The sequence below is a fragment of the Lepus europaeus genome, chromosome 2, assembly GCF_033115175.1.
Source record: "Lepus europaeus isolate LE1 chromosome 2, mLepTim1.pri, whole genome shotgun sequence".
NCBI lineage: Eukaryota > Metazoa > Chordata > Mammalia > Lagomorpha > Leporidae > Lepus > Lepus europaeus.
In genome coordinates this window covers 16,747,816-16,764,028 of record NC_084828.1, presented here as the reverse complement: position 1 = coordinate 16,764,028, position 16,213 = coordinate 16,747,816, and the positions used below count along the sequence as shown (strand labels likewise).

General features: G+C 39.8%; 1 protein-coding gene across 3 annotated transcripts in view; it reads left to right on the top strand.

Moving 5' to 3' along the window:
• The window catches only part of USP16 (ubiquitin specific peptidase 16), a 44,196-nt gene that overhangs the window by 13,666 nt on the left and 14,317 nt on the right, over positions 1 to 16,213 (top strand). For 2 of the 3 annotated variants that reach the window (XM_062206277.1, XM_062206268.1), the window contains 9 exons: positions 4,099 to 4,202; positions 5,729 to 5,832; positions 7,078 to 7,265; positions 7,750 to 7,845; positions 8,740 to 8,870; positions 9,178 to 9,265; positions 11,257 to 11,335; positions 12,932 to 13,023; positions 14,610 to 14,666. In XM_062206277.1, coding sequence (XP_062062261.1) covers positions 4,099 to 4,202; positions 5,729 to 5,832; positions 7,078 to 7,265; positions 7,750 to 7,845; positions 8,740 to 8,870; positions 9,178 to 9,265; positions 11,257 to 11,335; positions 12,932 to 13,023; positions 14,610 to 14,666 — 939 coding nt within the window. The remainder of the gene's footprint in view (positions 1 to 4,098; positions 4,203 to 5,728; positions 5,833 to 7,077; positions 7,266 to 7,749; positions 7,846 to 8,739; positions 8,871 to 9,177; positions 9,266 to 11,256; positions 11,336 to 12,931; positions 13,024 to 14,609; positions 14,667 to 16,213) is intronic. The other variant, XM_062206286.1, reaches the window with a different exon arrangement.

The following is a 16,213-nucleotide window of genomic DNA, read 5'->3' as shown; positions in this document are numbered from 1 at the left end:
TACTCTGTTATCTAGTTCAAAAAATTTTGTTATTTGAACAATGTTACATGAACAGTATTACACAGTACAGGCCCCAAGATTTTATTTCTTTAGGATAAAAGTCTAAGAGTGAAATTGCTGGGTCCTCTGATAATTACATTTTTAGATTTTTAAGAAACTGCCAAGGGATTGGAGCTGTGGCACAGCAGGTTAACTGTCACCTGCAATATCAGCATCCCATATGGATGCCCATTCAAGTCCTGGCTGTCCCACTTCTGATCCAGCTCCCTGCTAATGTGCCTGGGAAAGCAGTGGAGGATGGCCCAAGTTCTTGGTCCCCTGCACTCATGTGGAAAACCGAGAGCAAGCTCCTGGCTCCCTGACCATTGTGGCCATTTGGGGAGTGAACTAGTGTATGGAAGATCTGTCTCTCCCTCTCTCTGTAACTCTTTCAACTAAATAAAATAAATCTTTTAACAAAACAAAACTGCCAGTTTTTTAGAGTGACTGTACCATTTTATGTTCCTACCAATAATGTATGAGTAATTTCCTTTTTAGGTATCTTTGCCAACATTTAGTATTGTCACGATTTTTATTTTAGCCATTGTCATAAGGGTATAATGATAGCTTAAACAGCCTACTTTAGGAGCTGGTGTTTAGTCTAGCAGTTAAGATGCTGGTTAAGATTCCTGTGTTGCATATTGGAGTGCCTTGGTTTGATTCTGGGCTCCATGTCCAGCTCTTTGCTATTGCAGACCCTGGGAGGCAGCAGGTCATGGCTCAAATGGTAGTTTCCCAGCCACACATATGGAAGACATTGATGGAGTTCTTGGCTCTTGGTTTTGGCCTGGCCAAATCCCTGGTAGTTGTGGGCACTTGGGGAGTGAACCAGAGGATGGGAGATCAGTCTTTCTGCCTTCCAAATAAAAAAAAAAAAAAAGAAAAAAAAAAATCTGTGTTAGAAAAAAAAGTATTTATTGCTTATTGTATTTGAAAATTGAGCCTCTTTGTACATATGATGAGTATGAATATATATTTTGCTGTTTTATATTTTTCAGAATATATTTCCTATTATAAATTTTATTCTGCTCCCTTTTTAATTCCTCAGGATATGACAGTGTCAGTACTAACAGTTCATGTTCATCCCACTAGCAGTCTTCTGCACTCTTAGCTAGTGATTCTTTTTTTTTTTTTTTAAACATTTTATTTATTTATTTGAGAGGTAGAGTTACAGACAATGCAGAGGGAGAGAGAGAAAGGTCTTCCATTTGCTGGTCCGTTCCCCAAATGGCCACAATGGCTGGAGCTGTTCTGATCCGAAGCCAGGAGCTTCTTCCAGGTCTCTCATGTGGGTGCAGGGCCCACTTGGGCCATCTTCTACTGCTTTCCCAGGCCATAGCAGAGAGCTGGATTGGAAGAGGAGCAGCAGGGTGACCATATGGGATGATGGCACCTCAGACATAGTATTAAGCTATTGTGCCACAGTGCTGGCCCCACTAGTGATTCTTAATTGTTATCTCAAGATAACTCTTTCATGGGCTGGTGCCGTGGCTCACTTGGTGGCTAATCCTCTGCCTGCGGCGCCAGCACCCTGGGTTCTAGTCCCAGTTGCTCTTCTTCCAGTCCAGCTCTCTGCTGTAGCCCAGGAGGGCAGCGGAGGATGGCTCAAGTGCTTGGGCCCTGCAGCCGCATGGGAGACCAGGAGGAAGCACCTGGCTCCTGGCTTCGGATCAGCGCAGCGCCATCCGTAGTGGCCATTTGGGGAGTGAACCAATGGAAGGAAGACCTTTCTCTCTGTCTCTCACTGTCTGTAACTCTCTCTCTGTCTCTCACTGTCTAACTAAGCCTGGCCAAAAAAAACCAAAAAACTGATAACTTCTTCTTGTGTTTCAAATGACCTCAGATGTTGTTATATTTTTCAAATTTGCATCAAATTTTAATTTATTTATTTTGGAATTAAATATTGAGGGGGATAAATTAAACCAGTATTGTTTGATACTGTAAAGAATTAGAAGCCACTGATGTGTATTCTCCCAAGCATATTATTTAGCGGCAGTAGAAACAATACCAGCTATTGTAGTATGATATGTTTAAAAGTTGGTACTCTAGTTCTTATATGTACACAGTGAAGATATATTTCTTAACAGTGATCTGACCTTGTTTCAGATGGCAGAAAATATAGTTTTGTTCTTTAATAAATAAACCTATGTTTCTTTTAGGTTAAAGTCCCCTCCCCCCCTTTTTTAAAGATACTTATTTTATTTGAAAGGCAGACAGTTACAAAGAGAGAGGGAGAGATGGAGGGAGATATTCTATCCACTAGTTCACTCTCTAAATGTCCACAAATGGCTGGTGCTGGGCCAGACTGAAGCTAGGGCCAGGAGCTTCATCTGATTCTCCCACATGGGTGCCGGGGCCCAGGTACGTGGGCACCTTCGGCTGCTTTCCCAGGCACATTAGCAGGGAGCTGGATCAGAAGTGGAGCAGCCAGTACTCAAACCAGCACTTATATGGGGTGCTAGCGTTGCAGGCAGCGGCTTAAACTCGCTACTCCACAATGCTGGCCCTTAAAGTCTCCCGTTTACTTGTTCAATTAATACTTATCAGCTACCTCCCATGTGATAGGTGTTTTAAGATTTCTCTATCAGTTTGAAACTTTGGAATTTATAGTACTGGGGTGAGAGGATATAAATAACTTAAATACAGAGCAGAAAATAAGGAATGCCACCAGGAATTTATACCGTTTACAATTTTTTTTTTATTTTTGGACAGGCAGAGTTAGACAGTGAGAGACAGAGAGAAAGGTCTTCCTTCTGTTGGTTCACTCCTCTGATGGCTGCTACGGCCAGCACGCTGCGCCAATCCAAAGCCAGGAGCCAGGTGCTTCCTCCTGGTTTCCCATGCGGGTGCAGGGCCCAAGCACTTGGGCCTTCCTCCACTGCACTCCTGGGCCACAGCAGAGAGCTGGACTGGAAGAGGAGCAACCGAGACAGAATCCGGCACCCCAACCGAGACTAGAACCCGGGGTGCTGGCGCCGCAGGCGGAGGGTTAGCCTAGTGAGCCACGGCGCTGGCCCAGAATTTTTTTATTCATTTGCTTTCATTTTATTTGAAAGACAGTGAGCAAGAGAGGTTGTGAGAGGGAGAGACAGAGATGTTCATCTGCTGATTCATCCCCACCACCCCCAGTGCCTATATTAGCCAGGGCTGGACCAGGTTGAGGCCAGGAGCCTACCACTCTATCCAGGTCTCCCTTGTGTGTGGCAGGGACCCAAGGACTTGAGCCATCGCCTCTGCCTACCAGAGTGTACTTTATCAGGAAGCTGGATCAGAAGCAGAGTAGATGAAACTTGAAACAGGCACTTGGATTACGGGATGTGAGCATTTCAATCAGTGACTTACCCACTGTCCCAAATGCCTGTACCATGTTTTATAAGGTTTTGTTTACAGGAAGGTTACAGTATTTTTTTCTCCTGGAAAGGTAATCATAGTCTTTTGGGAGATGGTGGCTTTTGAACAAGATCCCGAAGAGTAGATGGGATTTGGTCAGGTGATAGTAATGGTGAAGGATTCTAGAGCAAATGGAATCACATGGACCAAACTGTATAGTTGTGGAAGTGCAGAGTATATTTTAGCTATAGTTGGTATGTGAATAGAAGAATATGCTGGAAAGGTAGGTTGAGGTCAGAGGGTGTCTAGTTTGTTCATTAGAAAGGAGTTTAAGAGGGCAAGTTTAATTTTAAAATTCTATGTGAATAGAGCTTTGTTTCAGGAACATTAAACTGAAAAAAATGTATGTGGAGAAGGAAGCTGAAGTTAAGAGCTGCTAAAAGGTCCCAATCAGAATTAATGAGTCCTGCATTAGTCTGGGCTCATTGAGATTGGAAAGAACAAGTTGGAGAAGAGCACTTGAAGTGCATTGTTTTCTAAACATCTTCCTCCTTGAATGTCTTTGGTTGCCTGCAGATATTTAAATCTTAACAAGGTCTAGATTCTAGGAGTCTAACATTTTTATATTTCAAATTGCAAGAAGGGCAGAATTTCTTGAGCCACTTGATTCTGATAGATTATGAATTCTGTCCTCTGTTGGCTTTGAAGTTTATGATTGTGATTCTCCAGGGCTGTGGCAGAGATTCAAAGGAGCAGCATGCCTTGAAGCACTATATGACACCAAGATCTGAACCTCACTGTTTGGTTCTTAATTTGGATAACTGGAGTGTATGGTAAGTTTCAATTCGTGTGCTCATTGGGTGGAAAAGTATTTATTTAAAATATTAGAAGATGAAGTTTCTGAAAATATTTAAGAATCAAGAAAGTTAAAAAATTTTTAGTCTTTATTTAAATACCATCACTTTCAGAAGACCAGCAAATATGACATTTTAAGCAGCTTTTTCTTAGTATTACACAACAGTTGTATCATGGAAAAACTTAGGAATCTTCTTCATTTTGTTTTTCTTGCTTGTGATATTATAAAGAATGTAGTGGGTTGTTTATAGTTTAAAGATTGGGACGTGGGGCTAGCATTGTGGAAAAGCAGGTAAATCTGCCACCTAGTGCTGGCATCCCATAAGGGTGCTATTTCAAGTCCTGGTTGCACCACTTCAAATCGAGCTTCCTGCTAATGGCCTAAGAAGAGCAGCAGAGGATGGCCCAGGTGTTTGGGCCCCTGCCACCCATGTGGGAGACCTGGATGAAACCCCTGGCTCCTGTCTTTGGCCTGGCCTAGTCCTGGCCATTGAGGCCATCTGGGAAGTGAACCAGTGGATGGAAGATATCTCTCTCTCTCTTTGTTTCTCCTTGCTCTGTAACTCTGACTTTCAAGTAAATAAATAAATATTAAAAAGAAAAAAATATTGGAACACTAAGAACAAATTTCATATAAATGACAATATAGTAAAATTTTGGCAGTGAATATGCATGAAAATAAATGTCAGTCTGATATGTTTCCTATATTTTAACATCATCTAATTTTCATGACTTTTAACATAATAAAAATATTTTTTCATAACAGTGTTCACTGAATGTCATCTGTCAATTGTAAAATTTGTTTATCTTGTTGTTATAGATTAGCATTTTGAAACACGTGTAGGAAGGGCTTTGACTTTAATATTGTAACCAATCCAGTAAAATGTTTGGAATTTTTTTACAGTATTTATATGTAGCCATAATTCTAGCTAACTTTATTAATAATAAACCAGAGTTAATATGCATAACTTCTTGAAGAAAATAGAATTTTTTGTAAAGATTTATTTATTTATTTGAAAGGCAGAGTTAGAGAGAGGCAGAGGCAAAGAGAGAGAGAGAGAGAGAGAGAGAGAGAGAGAGATATCTTCCATCCACTGGTTTACTCCCTAAATGACTACAGTGGTTGGAGCTGAGCGGATCTGATGCCAGGAGCCAGGAGCTTCTTCTGGGTCTGCCAAGTGTGTGCAGAGGCCCAAGGACTTGGACCATCTTCCGCTGCTTTCCCAAGTGCGTTAGCAGGGAGCTGGATTGTAAGTGAAACAATTACAATTGAAAACAAACAAGCCGAGACTCAAACTGTCACCCATGTGGGATGCCGGCACTGCAGATGGTGGCTTTACCTGCTACACCACAGTGGCAGCCTCAGAAAATAGAATTTTTATTTTCATCTTCTCTAGTGAATAATTTGATGGTTACATACTTTGGGTTTCAGGAATTATAATTTGCCTCCTTTTTTATTTGTCCATTTATCACTTTTCTTCTCTTTGATCTTTCTGGGACACAGGTGTTATATTTGTGATGATGAAGTCCAGTATTGCAGTTCAAACCGACTGGGCCAAGCAGTTGATTATGTTAGGAAACAATCTGGTATTCCAGCTCCAAAACCAGGTAAAAAATTACTTGTTTCTTAATCTGTACTATAATGTTGATTGCATATCTGCTGATATTTAGATTTATTGTACTACCTGGCATTACATACAGCTGAATAATATTGTTTATGATTGATCTCAAACTGTGAGATATTGATCTCATTTGGCTCAGAATATAAAACAGTAAACTATATTCAATTATAAGATGTTATAGGGGGCCGGCGCCGCGGCTCAATAGGCTAATCCTCCGCCTGCGGTGCCGGCACACCGGGTTCTAGTCCCGGTCGGGGCGCTGGATTCTATCCCGGTCGCTCCTCTTCCTGTCCAGCTATCTGCTCTGGCCCAGGAGTGCAGTGGAGGATGGCCCAAGTGCTTGGGCCCTGCACCCGCATGGGAGACCAGGAGAAGCACTTGGCTCCTGGCTTCGGATCAGCACGGTGCGCCGGCTGCAGCAGCCATTGGGGGGTGAACCAACGGAAAAGGAAGACCTTTCTCTCTGTCTCTCTCTCTCTCTCACTATCCACTCTGCCTGTCAAAAATAAAAAAATAAATTAAAAAAAAGATGTTAAAGGGGATGTGATAAACAGTTTAGTGAGATGTGATGAGGGGTCTAGACTAAGATAAGGGGTACTGGATACTGTTCCTGTAACACCAGCCTATGCTCTTTGAACTGCAGTATATTTTGTAATAGAGAGACTTCAGTCTGGCTGCTGGAATGATGTACTTGTAAAAGTATTTATTGTAACTCCTGCTAATAGTTAGATACATCTCAGACTCTTTCTATGTGCAGTTATGTTAGTTGGGTTAGCATACAGCATTTGCTTTGAGGTTTTTCTTTAGATTTTTACTGTCACAGGTATCTTTGTTAGAGCCAGAATTGCTTGTTGTTGACTCAAGGGTCAGTTTTTGACCAAGAGAATTCAATTTACTTCACATTCACATTTTTATTGTTTTTCACTTTTGTTTCACAAAACTATTCTCACTTGTAAGGGATTTTTGTGCAGTAAAAAAGGGAAGATTTATACCAAAGCATATACTATATGGTTTCATTTGTCAAACTCGGTGCTCATCAGTTCCATTTTTTGTTTGTTGGTTCTTCTTTCTATCATAATTTAAAAATATTTATTAGATAACATTTAACATCAAATTGGAGGTAAATGTTAGGTAAAAATCACAATTTCTAGACTTCTGTCCAGAGTATAACTTTGCATTTGATTTGGCTGTATTTACACATTTTGCTAAACCTTTTCTTCTTTTCTTCAAGCAGAGAAAGATAATGGGAGCATTGAACTTGAGAATAAAAAATTAGAAAAGGAGAGTAAAAATGAACAAGAGAGAGAAAAAAAGGAAAACATGCCTAAAGAAAATCTGCCCATGAATTCTACTTCCCAAATAACCGTGAAAGGACTCAGTAACTTGGGAAATACATGTTTCTTCAATGCTGTTATGCAGGTACCAGTGTCAGTTTTCTCCCTTTCAAAAAAAAATCAAACTAGCCTTTTGGCTTGTAAGATCTGTTTCTTAAGGAATTGATTTTTCTTCCAAAGTAATGTATTACTATGACTTCAAAGAAAACTCAAGGACAGTTATTACATGTCAGTAAAACATTCTGGTGAGCTTGGGTGCCTTGAGGTTTAAAACAAACATGAGTTCAGCCTTCATGGAGCTTGGATTTGGGTGTAGGAAAGCACATGATAACTTCAGTGTAACAAATATCAGTTACAAGTGGGAGTGGGTGGTGGTGAGGGAATGGAGGACTGGGTAGGTACTTTGATTGGATGCTGGGAGAATGCCCCTGAAATGAGGAAGCTAAGAACTGAAGATTTTAAAAGCCATGTGATTTTCTGTTTTGATAGAATAGAATCTTAAGAACTAATTGGAATGAATTGATATGCCATTCAATAGTTTTACTTTTCTTCTCCATCCTACATTGCAGAATTTATCACAAACACCAGTGCTTAGAGAACTACTAAAAGAAGTAAAAATGTCTGGAACGATTGTTAAAATTGAACCACCTGATTTGGCACTAACAGTATGTACTTAAATAATTTCTTTTATAATCAGTAACTATACTTTTTGTAAACATCCATACCATAAAGTACTTTAGAAAATTGACATTCTTTTCTATGATTTTTATTTGTTTTGGCTGTGTTTTACTTCAGATTGCCAAGTTAACTTTCAGGCCTGTCCTGTTTTTCTGCATTTGATTTCCTTCTTGGGAAACCAAGGTAGCCCAGAGTAAGGTCTTCCATTCACTGGTTCACTCCCCAGTTGGCCACAATGACCAGAGCTGTGCTAATCCAAAGCCAGAAGCGAGGAACTTCTTCTAGGTCTTCTAAGTGGGTGCAGAGGCCCCAAATGGCTACAATGTTTGGGACTGAGCCAGGCCAGAGCCAGGAGCCTGGAACTCCATTTGGGTCTCCCATGTCGGTGGTATGGGACCAAGCACTCGGGCCGTCTTCCATCGCTTTCTCAGGTGCAGTATTAGGAAGGAGCTGGATCAGAAGTGGAATAGCTAGGACTGGAAACCGTGTTCATATGGGACGCTGGTGTCACAGGTGGGCAGCTTATCCTGCTGTACCACAGTGCTGGCCCTGCTTTTAATTATCTAGTAAGGTGCCTTAACTGTGTAGACGAATGAATTTTACTTTAACCATTTTTATTATTAATATTTTGTTTTGACTATTGGTTCTTAGGTGGGAAAATCCTGATAATCTAAAACTATCAAATGATAGAACTGAATTCTCCATTAGATAGTTAGACAGTCTGACCAGAATGTCTCTGTGCCTTTGAATATACATTTTAAACTTTTCAATAGGGCATCTCTGTCAGGAACATTGGCAACAGATGTTAAGTAGTTACATTTTGGTAACATAAATAATTCCAAAATTTGACTGAAGAAAGTAATTTTTATTCCCATATTCAGGAACCTTTAGAAATAAACCTTGAACCTCCAGGCCCTCTTACTTTAGCCATGAGCCAGTTTCTTAATGAGATGCAAGAGACCAAAAAGGGAATTGTGACACCTAAAGAACTCTTTTCTCAGGTCTGTAAAAAGTGAGTATCCATTTTGATTGTGCTTTCTGTGCATCAGGAAGATGCTAAGAAATAATACATAAAAATTAATAACATTAGAACCACCCTAGTCTGTGTGTGTTATTTATGTATATAATACAGAATAGTATTTCATTTGAATTTCTAAAAATGTATTTTATAATTAAAAGTCTGCCAAAAGTTGTTGCTAAATAGGTTTTAAGGAAGTAGAACACTTTTCGACTTAAATATGCCTAAGATTTTATAAAAGTAGCTCTGTATTTTAGTCAACTCATCGTTGCTTTTCTTTCTTTCTTTTGTTTTTCTGCAGAGCAGTGCGATTTAAAGGCTATCAGCAGCAAGACAGCCAGGAGCTGCTTCGCTATTTATTGGATGGGATGAGAGCAGAAGAGCACCAAGTTAGCATATTATGACCATCATATTTTATAAACCCATCTTCATGAACTTGATTGTCATTTGATTCCATAAGGTTTATTAAAGCAATGAAAGCTAGTTATTGAGGCCATTGTGCTTTACATCTTCTTTAACCAGTATGTAAGAGAATTAGAAGTGATTCTATTTTACTTGATGCTTTAGTTTAGTTGATATTTACAGCAATATTGTTCTTTTTTTTCTTGAGATTTATATTATTTATTTGAAAGGCAGATTGACAGAGAGAGGGAGATACAGAAAGAGAAACAGCTGTTAAATCTGCCAGTTCACTTCCCAGATGACCATAGTGGCATGGCTAGGCTAGTTCAAAGCCAGGAGCCATGAACTCTATCCAGGTCTCCCATGTTGAGGAGGCAGGGGACAAAGTATATGGGTCATCTTCTGCTGCTTTCCCAGGCACAGTTGTTGTTGTTGTTGTTTGAAAGATTTATTTATTTATTTGAAGGGCAGAGTTACAGAGAAGGAGAAACAGAAGCAGATAAGTCTTCCATCTGCTGGTTCACTCCCTAGATGGCCACAACAGCAAGGGATGGGCCAGGCCAAAGCGAGGAGCCAGTAGCTTCTTCTGGACCTCCCATGTGGTTAGAGGGCCCAAGAACCTGGGCCGTCTTCCTGTGCTTTCCCAGGCTCAGTAACAGGGAGCTGGATTGAAAGTGGAGCAGCCACGACCTGAACTGGCACTCCAGTACAGCATACTGATGTTTTGGGTGGCAAGCTGAAACTGAATTTGCTGCACTGCAACATCAGCTCTGGCAATATTATTTTTTTAAAAAAATTTTTTGACAGGCAGAGTTAGACAAAGAGACAGAGAGAGAGGTCTTCCTTTTTTGTTGGTTCACCCCCCAAGTGGCCGCTATGGCTGGTGTGTTGTGGCCTGCGCGCTGCGCCGATCCGAAGCCAGAAGCCAGATGCTTCCTCCTGGTCTCCCATGCGGGTGCAGGGCCCAAGGACCTGGACCATCCTCCACTGCACTCCTGGGCCACTGCAGAGAGCTGGCCTGGAAGAGGAGCAACCGGGACAGAATGTAGCGCCCCAACCGGGACTAAAACCTGGGGTGCCGGTGCCGCAGGCAGAGGATTAGCCTAGTGAGCCACGGTGCCGGCCAAGGCAATATTATTCTTAAAAAGGTTCAATTATATTAGCCTCTACCAGGAGAACTACAAAGTATTGGAAAATGTTTCTGCCCAAACAATTCTCGGTTGTAGTGTACCCTTATTCTGAGTGTGATTTAACAGTTTTTCATTTTGTTAGAATCATGAAATATTTGTGACATCATCAAATTGTTGTTGATTATCAGGATGTAAAATAATGTAATTGGGGATGTCAGTTTAATTAATAATTATAATAATAGTAATAAGAACTAGTATTTATTTGGTCCTTATTTTATGCCAAGTGCTGCTCTGTGTTATGAATTACCTTTACTTAGTTCTCTTGTTCTCTAGGTAGATTGCTGTTATGGCATGAGAAAATAAAAACAGCATCTAATTTTCTATAGGTAGATGCTGTCACTATTTTATTTCTCTATAGACTCTGAAGTTCTGGTATAGAGAAGTTCTTTATCCAGGTCAGGTTCACCGAGTAATGATGGGGCTGGTTTGAATGTTAAGAGTGTGTTATTGTAGCTACCTTGTAACCACTCTATTTGTAAGGCAAGATATTTTCAGTGTCTTTCTAAAAGAGTTGGGCATATTCTGAAAGCTTTGTTTAAATAGGTTTAGGATCTTGAAATGATAAGAAACTACATTTATTCAGGGGTTAGTGATTGCTTTATAGACATAATTCCTTTTGGCTCCTTGCATTAATTTTGAAAATGTAATTTTAGAAATATTAATTTTTACTAAAGTCAGTCTGGGGAGCTACATTTCGATCACTTTCCTGACTTGATTACGTATTTTCTAAGGAAAATAACTAAAATTTAAATTTAATAGTATATATATATCCATTTTATTACTTTTAGAGAGTGAGTAAAGGAATTCTTAAAGCATTTGGTAATTCTACTGAAAAATTGGATGAAGAACTAAAAAATAAAGTTAAAGGTAATGTCTGACTTTTTGAACTAAAACACTATAGTTGAATTCCTCTGTACCTTAATACTTGCTGGTACATGTATTTCAAATCCACAGTTATTAACATACAACTATTTCTGTATAATTGATTTTCAAAAATGGTCAATATTCCAAAAGTGAATATTTTAGAAAAATTTTAACTTGTATATTCTTTTTATGCATTTTGATAGTAAAATTTACATGGAGCTAATATGGCATCACAGTTTTCTCAAAAATTCAGAACTATCATGAGTAGTAATCTATGAATTACATTGTTGCTGTGGTTTGTTAGTGACTGGTTTATTAATTGTGGATCTAACTTAGTTTTATGTTGTATGGTAGTAAGGACTGAGGATCTGTCCAGTAGGACTTTCTATGATGATGGAATTCTTCTACATTTATACTTCCCTAGAGGCTGCTAGCCACATGGGCTGCTGGGCAGGTGAAAGATCACTGGTGAAACTGAAAAACCACATTTTTCTTTTTATTAAATCTTGTCTAAATAGTCACAGTTGCCAGGGCTACTATATTGTAAAGCTAAATGGATTCAGCTTATAGCAACCCTTGTCTCCCTTGGTCCTCTTGAGAACCTTGCTGGGAACAGAGTGGTGCCTGCTGGCACTGTATATCTTGAACTGTGTTTCTGTGTAAATGCATACCTATCATTTGAATAATACTTAGAAATTTCATGTGTTTGGAAAATTAGAAGACCAGGGAGTAAAATGTTGTGACCTTACATTAGATATAGCAAGATTATTTCTGAAAATGTAGGAAAATAAAAGCAAGATTTGTCTGAAACGTTTTATTTATTTTTCAAGATTTATTTATTTGAAAGCCAGAGAGAGAGGAAAAGACAGGGAGATCTTCCACTCAGTGGTTTACTCCCCAGGTTGTACAACGGCTGGGGCTGGTCCAGGCTGAAGCCTGGAACTTGAAATTTCATCTGGATCTGTCATGTGAGTGGCAGGGGCCCAAGCATTTGGAACATCTTCTGCTGCCTTCCTAGGGGTGTTATCAGGGAGCTGCATTGAAAGTGGAGCAGACAGGATTTGAACCTGTGCTACAATATGAGATGCCTTTGTCTTAAGTGGTGTCTTAAGCTCCACAATTCAGGCCCCTGAAACATTTTAATTAGTTAAGTAATTAAACTATAAAAAGAGTTCAGTTTCCTATAAAAATCAAAATCCTAAGAGTTCAGAAAGTGAATTATGTGCATTTTTCTTCAAGCTTGACATTGTGGTATTTCTTTTCAGTACTGAGTGTTAGAATGTTAGAGCTACAACTAGGAAGCTAGAATCATTCAATGTAGTTCAGTCTGCTTAGGTTACTAATGGAGCTTTTGAAAATTGGCAAATGTCACTGACTCACACAATTGACTAGATCTTTTTTCCTTATTCATAAAAGGTGACTGTGTTAAATGCTCTGAGATAGAGTCTGTGCTACCGACTTCTATGGCATAAAAATAAAGTTGAGTAATTATTGATAGAAAAGTCTTCAGAACAGGAAGTTAAAATTTTAGGATTATATAGGTAACTAAGTGGTTTAACTTACTTGGTTAATTATATAAAGACAATTTACTCTTTACAGATTATGAAAAGAAAAAATCGATACCAAGTTTTGTGGATCGCATCTTTGGTGGTGAACTAACTAGTACAATCATGTGTGATGAATGCAGAACTGTAAGTACATAATAGTGTGGGCTGGGTTTATTAATATCACAGAGTACAGTGTATCAGGTTTTTTTTTTTTAAACAAAACAAAAAAAGACAAAACAATAATATCGGGCCGGCATTGTGGCATGGCAGGTTAAGCCACTGCCTGCAACCTGGCATCCCTTATAAGCTCTGGTTCAAGTCCCACTTCCCATCTAGCTCCCTGCTTAATGTGCTTGGAAAAGCACAGAAGATGACCCAAGTTCTTGGGCCCCTGCCACTCACGTGGGAAGCCTCGAAGTTCCAGCCTCCTGGCTTCAATCTGGCCCCATCCTGGCCATCATGTATGGCAACCACTTGTGAAGTATACCAGAGGATAGAAGATCTCTCTCCCTTTCACCATCTAGCCCTTTCTCTCTGTAACTCTATCTTTCGAATAAACAAATAAATCTTTTTTTAAAAAGGTCATGTGTTAAGTTCATGGGTGTTCTTTGCTGAACTATCCAAATGTGCATCATTCTTTGCTGGCAATATCAGCACTCCTTAAATCTCCCTCTCCACCCCTATTTTTTACTTGTGAATTTTTGAGAGACATACAAAGAGAAAGAAGAGAATAAGCTACCATCGTCTGGTTTATTCTCAGAATGCCTGCATCATTCAGGGTTGAACATGGGCCAAAGTTGGGAGCTGGGAATTCAACCCAGATATCCAGCATGGGTGGCAGAACCCATTGAGCCATCACCACTGCCCCCCAGGGTCTACAATAGCATGAACCAGACCTGGGTGTTGAACCTAGGTACTTCAGTGTGGAGTAGGCTTAACACCTATCCCATCACTCCTTAAATCTTCAAGAAGTTAAACATTTAATTTGTTTTTCTAACTCAGAGGCCTCAACATTGTGTAATTTTTCACTTCAGATTTTCTTAAGCCTTTATTTATTTTTATTTTTTAAATTAATCATTTAAAAATATATTTTATTTGGAAGATAGCATTAGGGAGAGAGAGGGAGAGACAGAGATCTTCTCCCAAATGGCTGCAACGGTCAGGGCTGGACCAAGCCAAAGCCAGGAGCTAGGAGCTACTTCCCAGGTCTTCCACGTGAGTGCAGGGGCCCAGGGACTTGGGCCAATCTGCTGCTGCTTCTCCAGGGCCATTATCAGGGAGCTAGACTCAATATGATGTGCCCATGCTGCAGATGGTGGCTTAACCTGCTGTGCCACAGCACTGTCCCCTCCCAGGCACATTAATAAGGAGCTGGATTGGAAGCGGAGCAGCCAGGACCTAAATCAGCAGTCCAGTCTGGCATACCAATATGGCATTCCAATATGGTGTTGCGGGTGGCAGTTAAACTTGCTGCACTGACACCAGCCCCAGCAATATTGTGGAGCAGCCAGGACTTGAACCAGCATCCCATATGGTGCTACAGGCGGTGTCTTTACCTGCTATTCCCCAGCATTGGCCCAAGCCTTTGCAACCTTCTCTCCTAACTCACCGCCACCGCCGTCACCACCCCCACCACCCCGGCCTCAGGGGATTTTACTGTGTGATTATAATGTTTAAAGTGACTCTTTGCTTTCTTTTTACATTTTCATTTTTTTTTTTTATTGATTAAGGTCTCCTTGGTTCATGAATCGTTCCTTGATTTGTCTCTCCCAGTTTTAGATGATCAGGTAAGACTATTGAATTTATTGTATCAAAGGGAAGCCTCATTACCTTTTTCAACTTTGTATATTACTATCCCAGGAAAAATTTTTCTTGTACTGTTTGAGATAAAATAATTTTTAGGATTTGAGTAAAGAATGAGGGATTTTTTTTTTTTGGACAGGCAGAGTGGACAGTGAGAGAGAGAGACAGAGAGAAAGGTCTTCCTTTGCCGTTGGTTCACCCTCCAGTGGCCACCGCGGCTGGCGCACCGCGCTGATCTGAAGCCAGGAGCCAGGTGCTTCTCCTGGTCTCCCATGGGGTGCAGGGCCCAAGCACTTGGGCCATCCTCCACTGCACTCCCAGGCCACAGCAGAGAGCTGGCCTGGAAGAGGGGCAACCGGGACAGAACTTGGTGTGCCGGCGCTACTAGGCGGAGGATTAACCTGTTGAGCCGGTTGAGCCACGGTGCCGGCCTAAGAATGACGGATTTTTTTCAAAAAGGAGAATGATATATATAGAGCTCTTTATAGGTAATTCCCTTGATTGGTTTATTTAAAGGGAAGTATTTTCTTCCTATTAAAATTGCTATTTTTGTTATTTAAGATTAACCACAAATCCTTTGCATTCTTAATGTTAAATATTATTATTGGTTATAAACCATATATTAATGTAATTCTTTTTAAATATTAATAGGAAAAAACAGAACATGTTTATGAATATTGGTTAAATCATTATTCAACTTCATATGAATTTGAGTCCCCTGTCCTGTTACTTAGTAATGGAAGTCTCACCAAACTTCCTTTATTTTCTCTTTCTTTAAAACCATTATTTATGTGCAAAGGAAGAAAGGAGTAAGAGGCGGTATCTGTGGTATAACAGAAATAACAAGCAGCAAGTACATTTAGAAATAGACTATTTACAGCATGTATCTAATAAAAGTCATTACATTCTTTTTTGTTACCCTTGCATGTGAAGTTATTTTTTGTTATATTTTTCACTTGTTTTTTTAGTATGTGAGGAAGGCTTACTAGAGTATGAGATGAATCTATTTTGTTCTGAATATATTTTCGAATATTGAGAAAAATAAAACTAGTATAAAATAGGGGTAGAAAAGCTTCTATGTAACATGAATTTTCTTATTTTGAAATTTTTTTCCTTTTTTAAATTTTAATTTTAATTATTTTTTACAGATCCAATGTGATTTGTAAATACAATAATGATAGTCCCTTCCCTTTCTCCCTCCTTTTTAAAAAGTTTTTGAAGATTTATTTTAATTGAAAGCTAGAGTGACAGAGAGAGAGGGAGAGGCAGATAAAGAAAGAAATCTTTCACTGGTTCACTTCCCAAGTGCCTGCTATGGCTGGAGGTGGATCGGACTGAAGCCGGAGCCCAGAACTCTGTCCAGATCTCCCATGTGACTGGCGGGGGGGGGGGGGGGGGGCAAATACTTGGGCCATCTTTTACTCTTTTTTTTTTTTTATTAAAGATTTATTTATTTATTTGGAAGTCAGAGTTACACAGAGAGAGGAGAGGCAGAGAGAGAGATAGAGAGAGGTCTTCCATCTGATGGTCC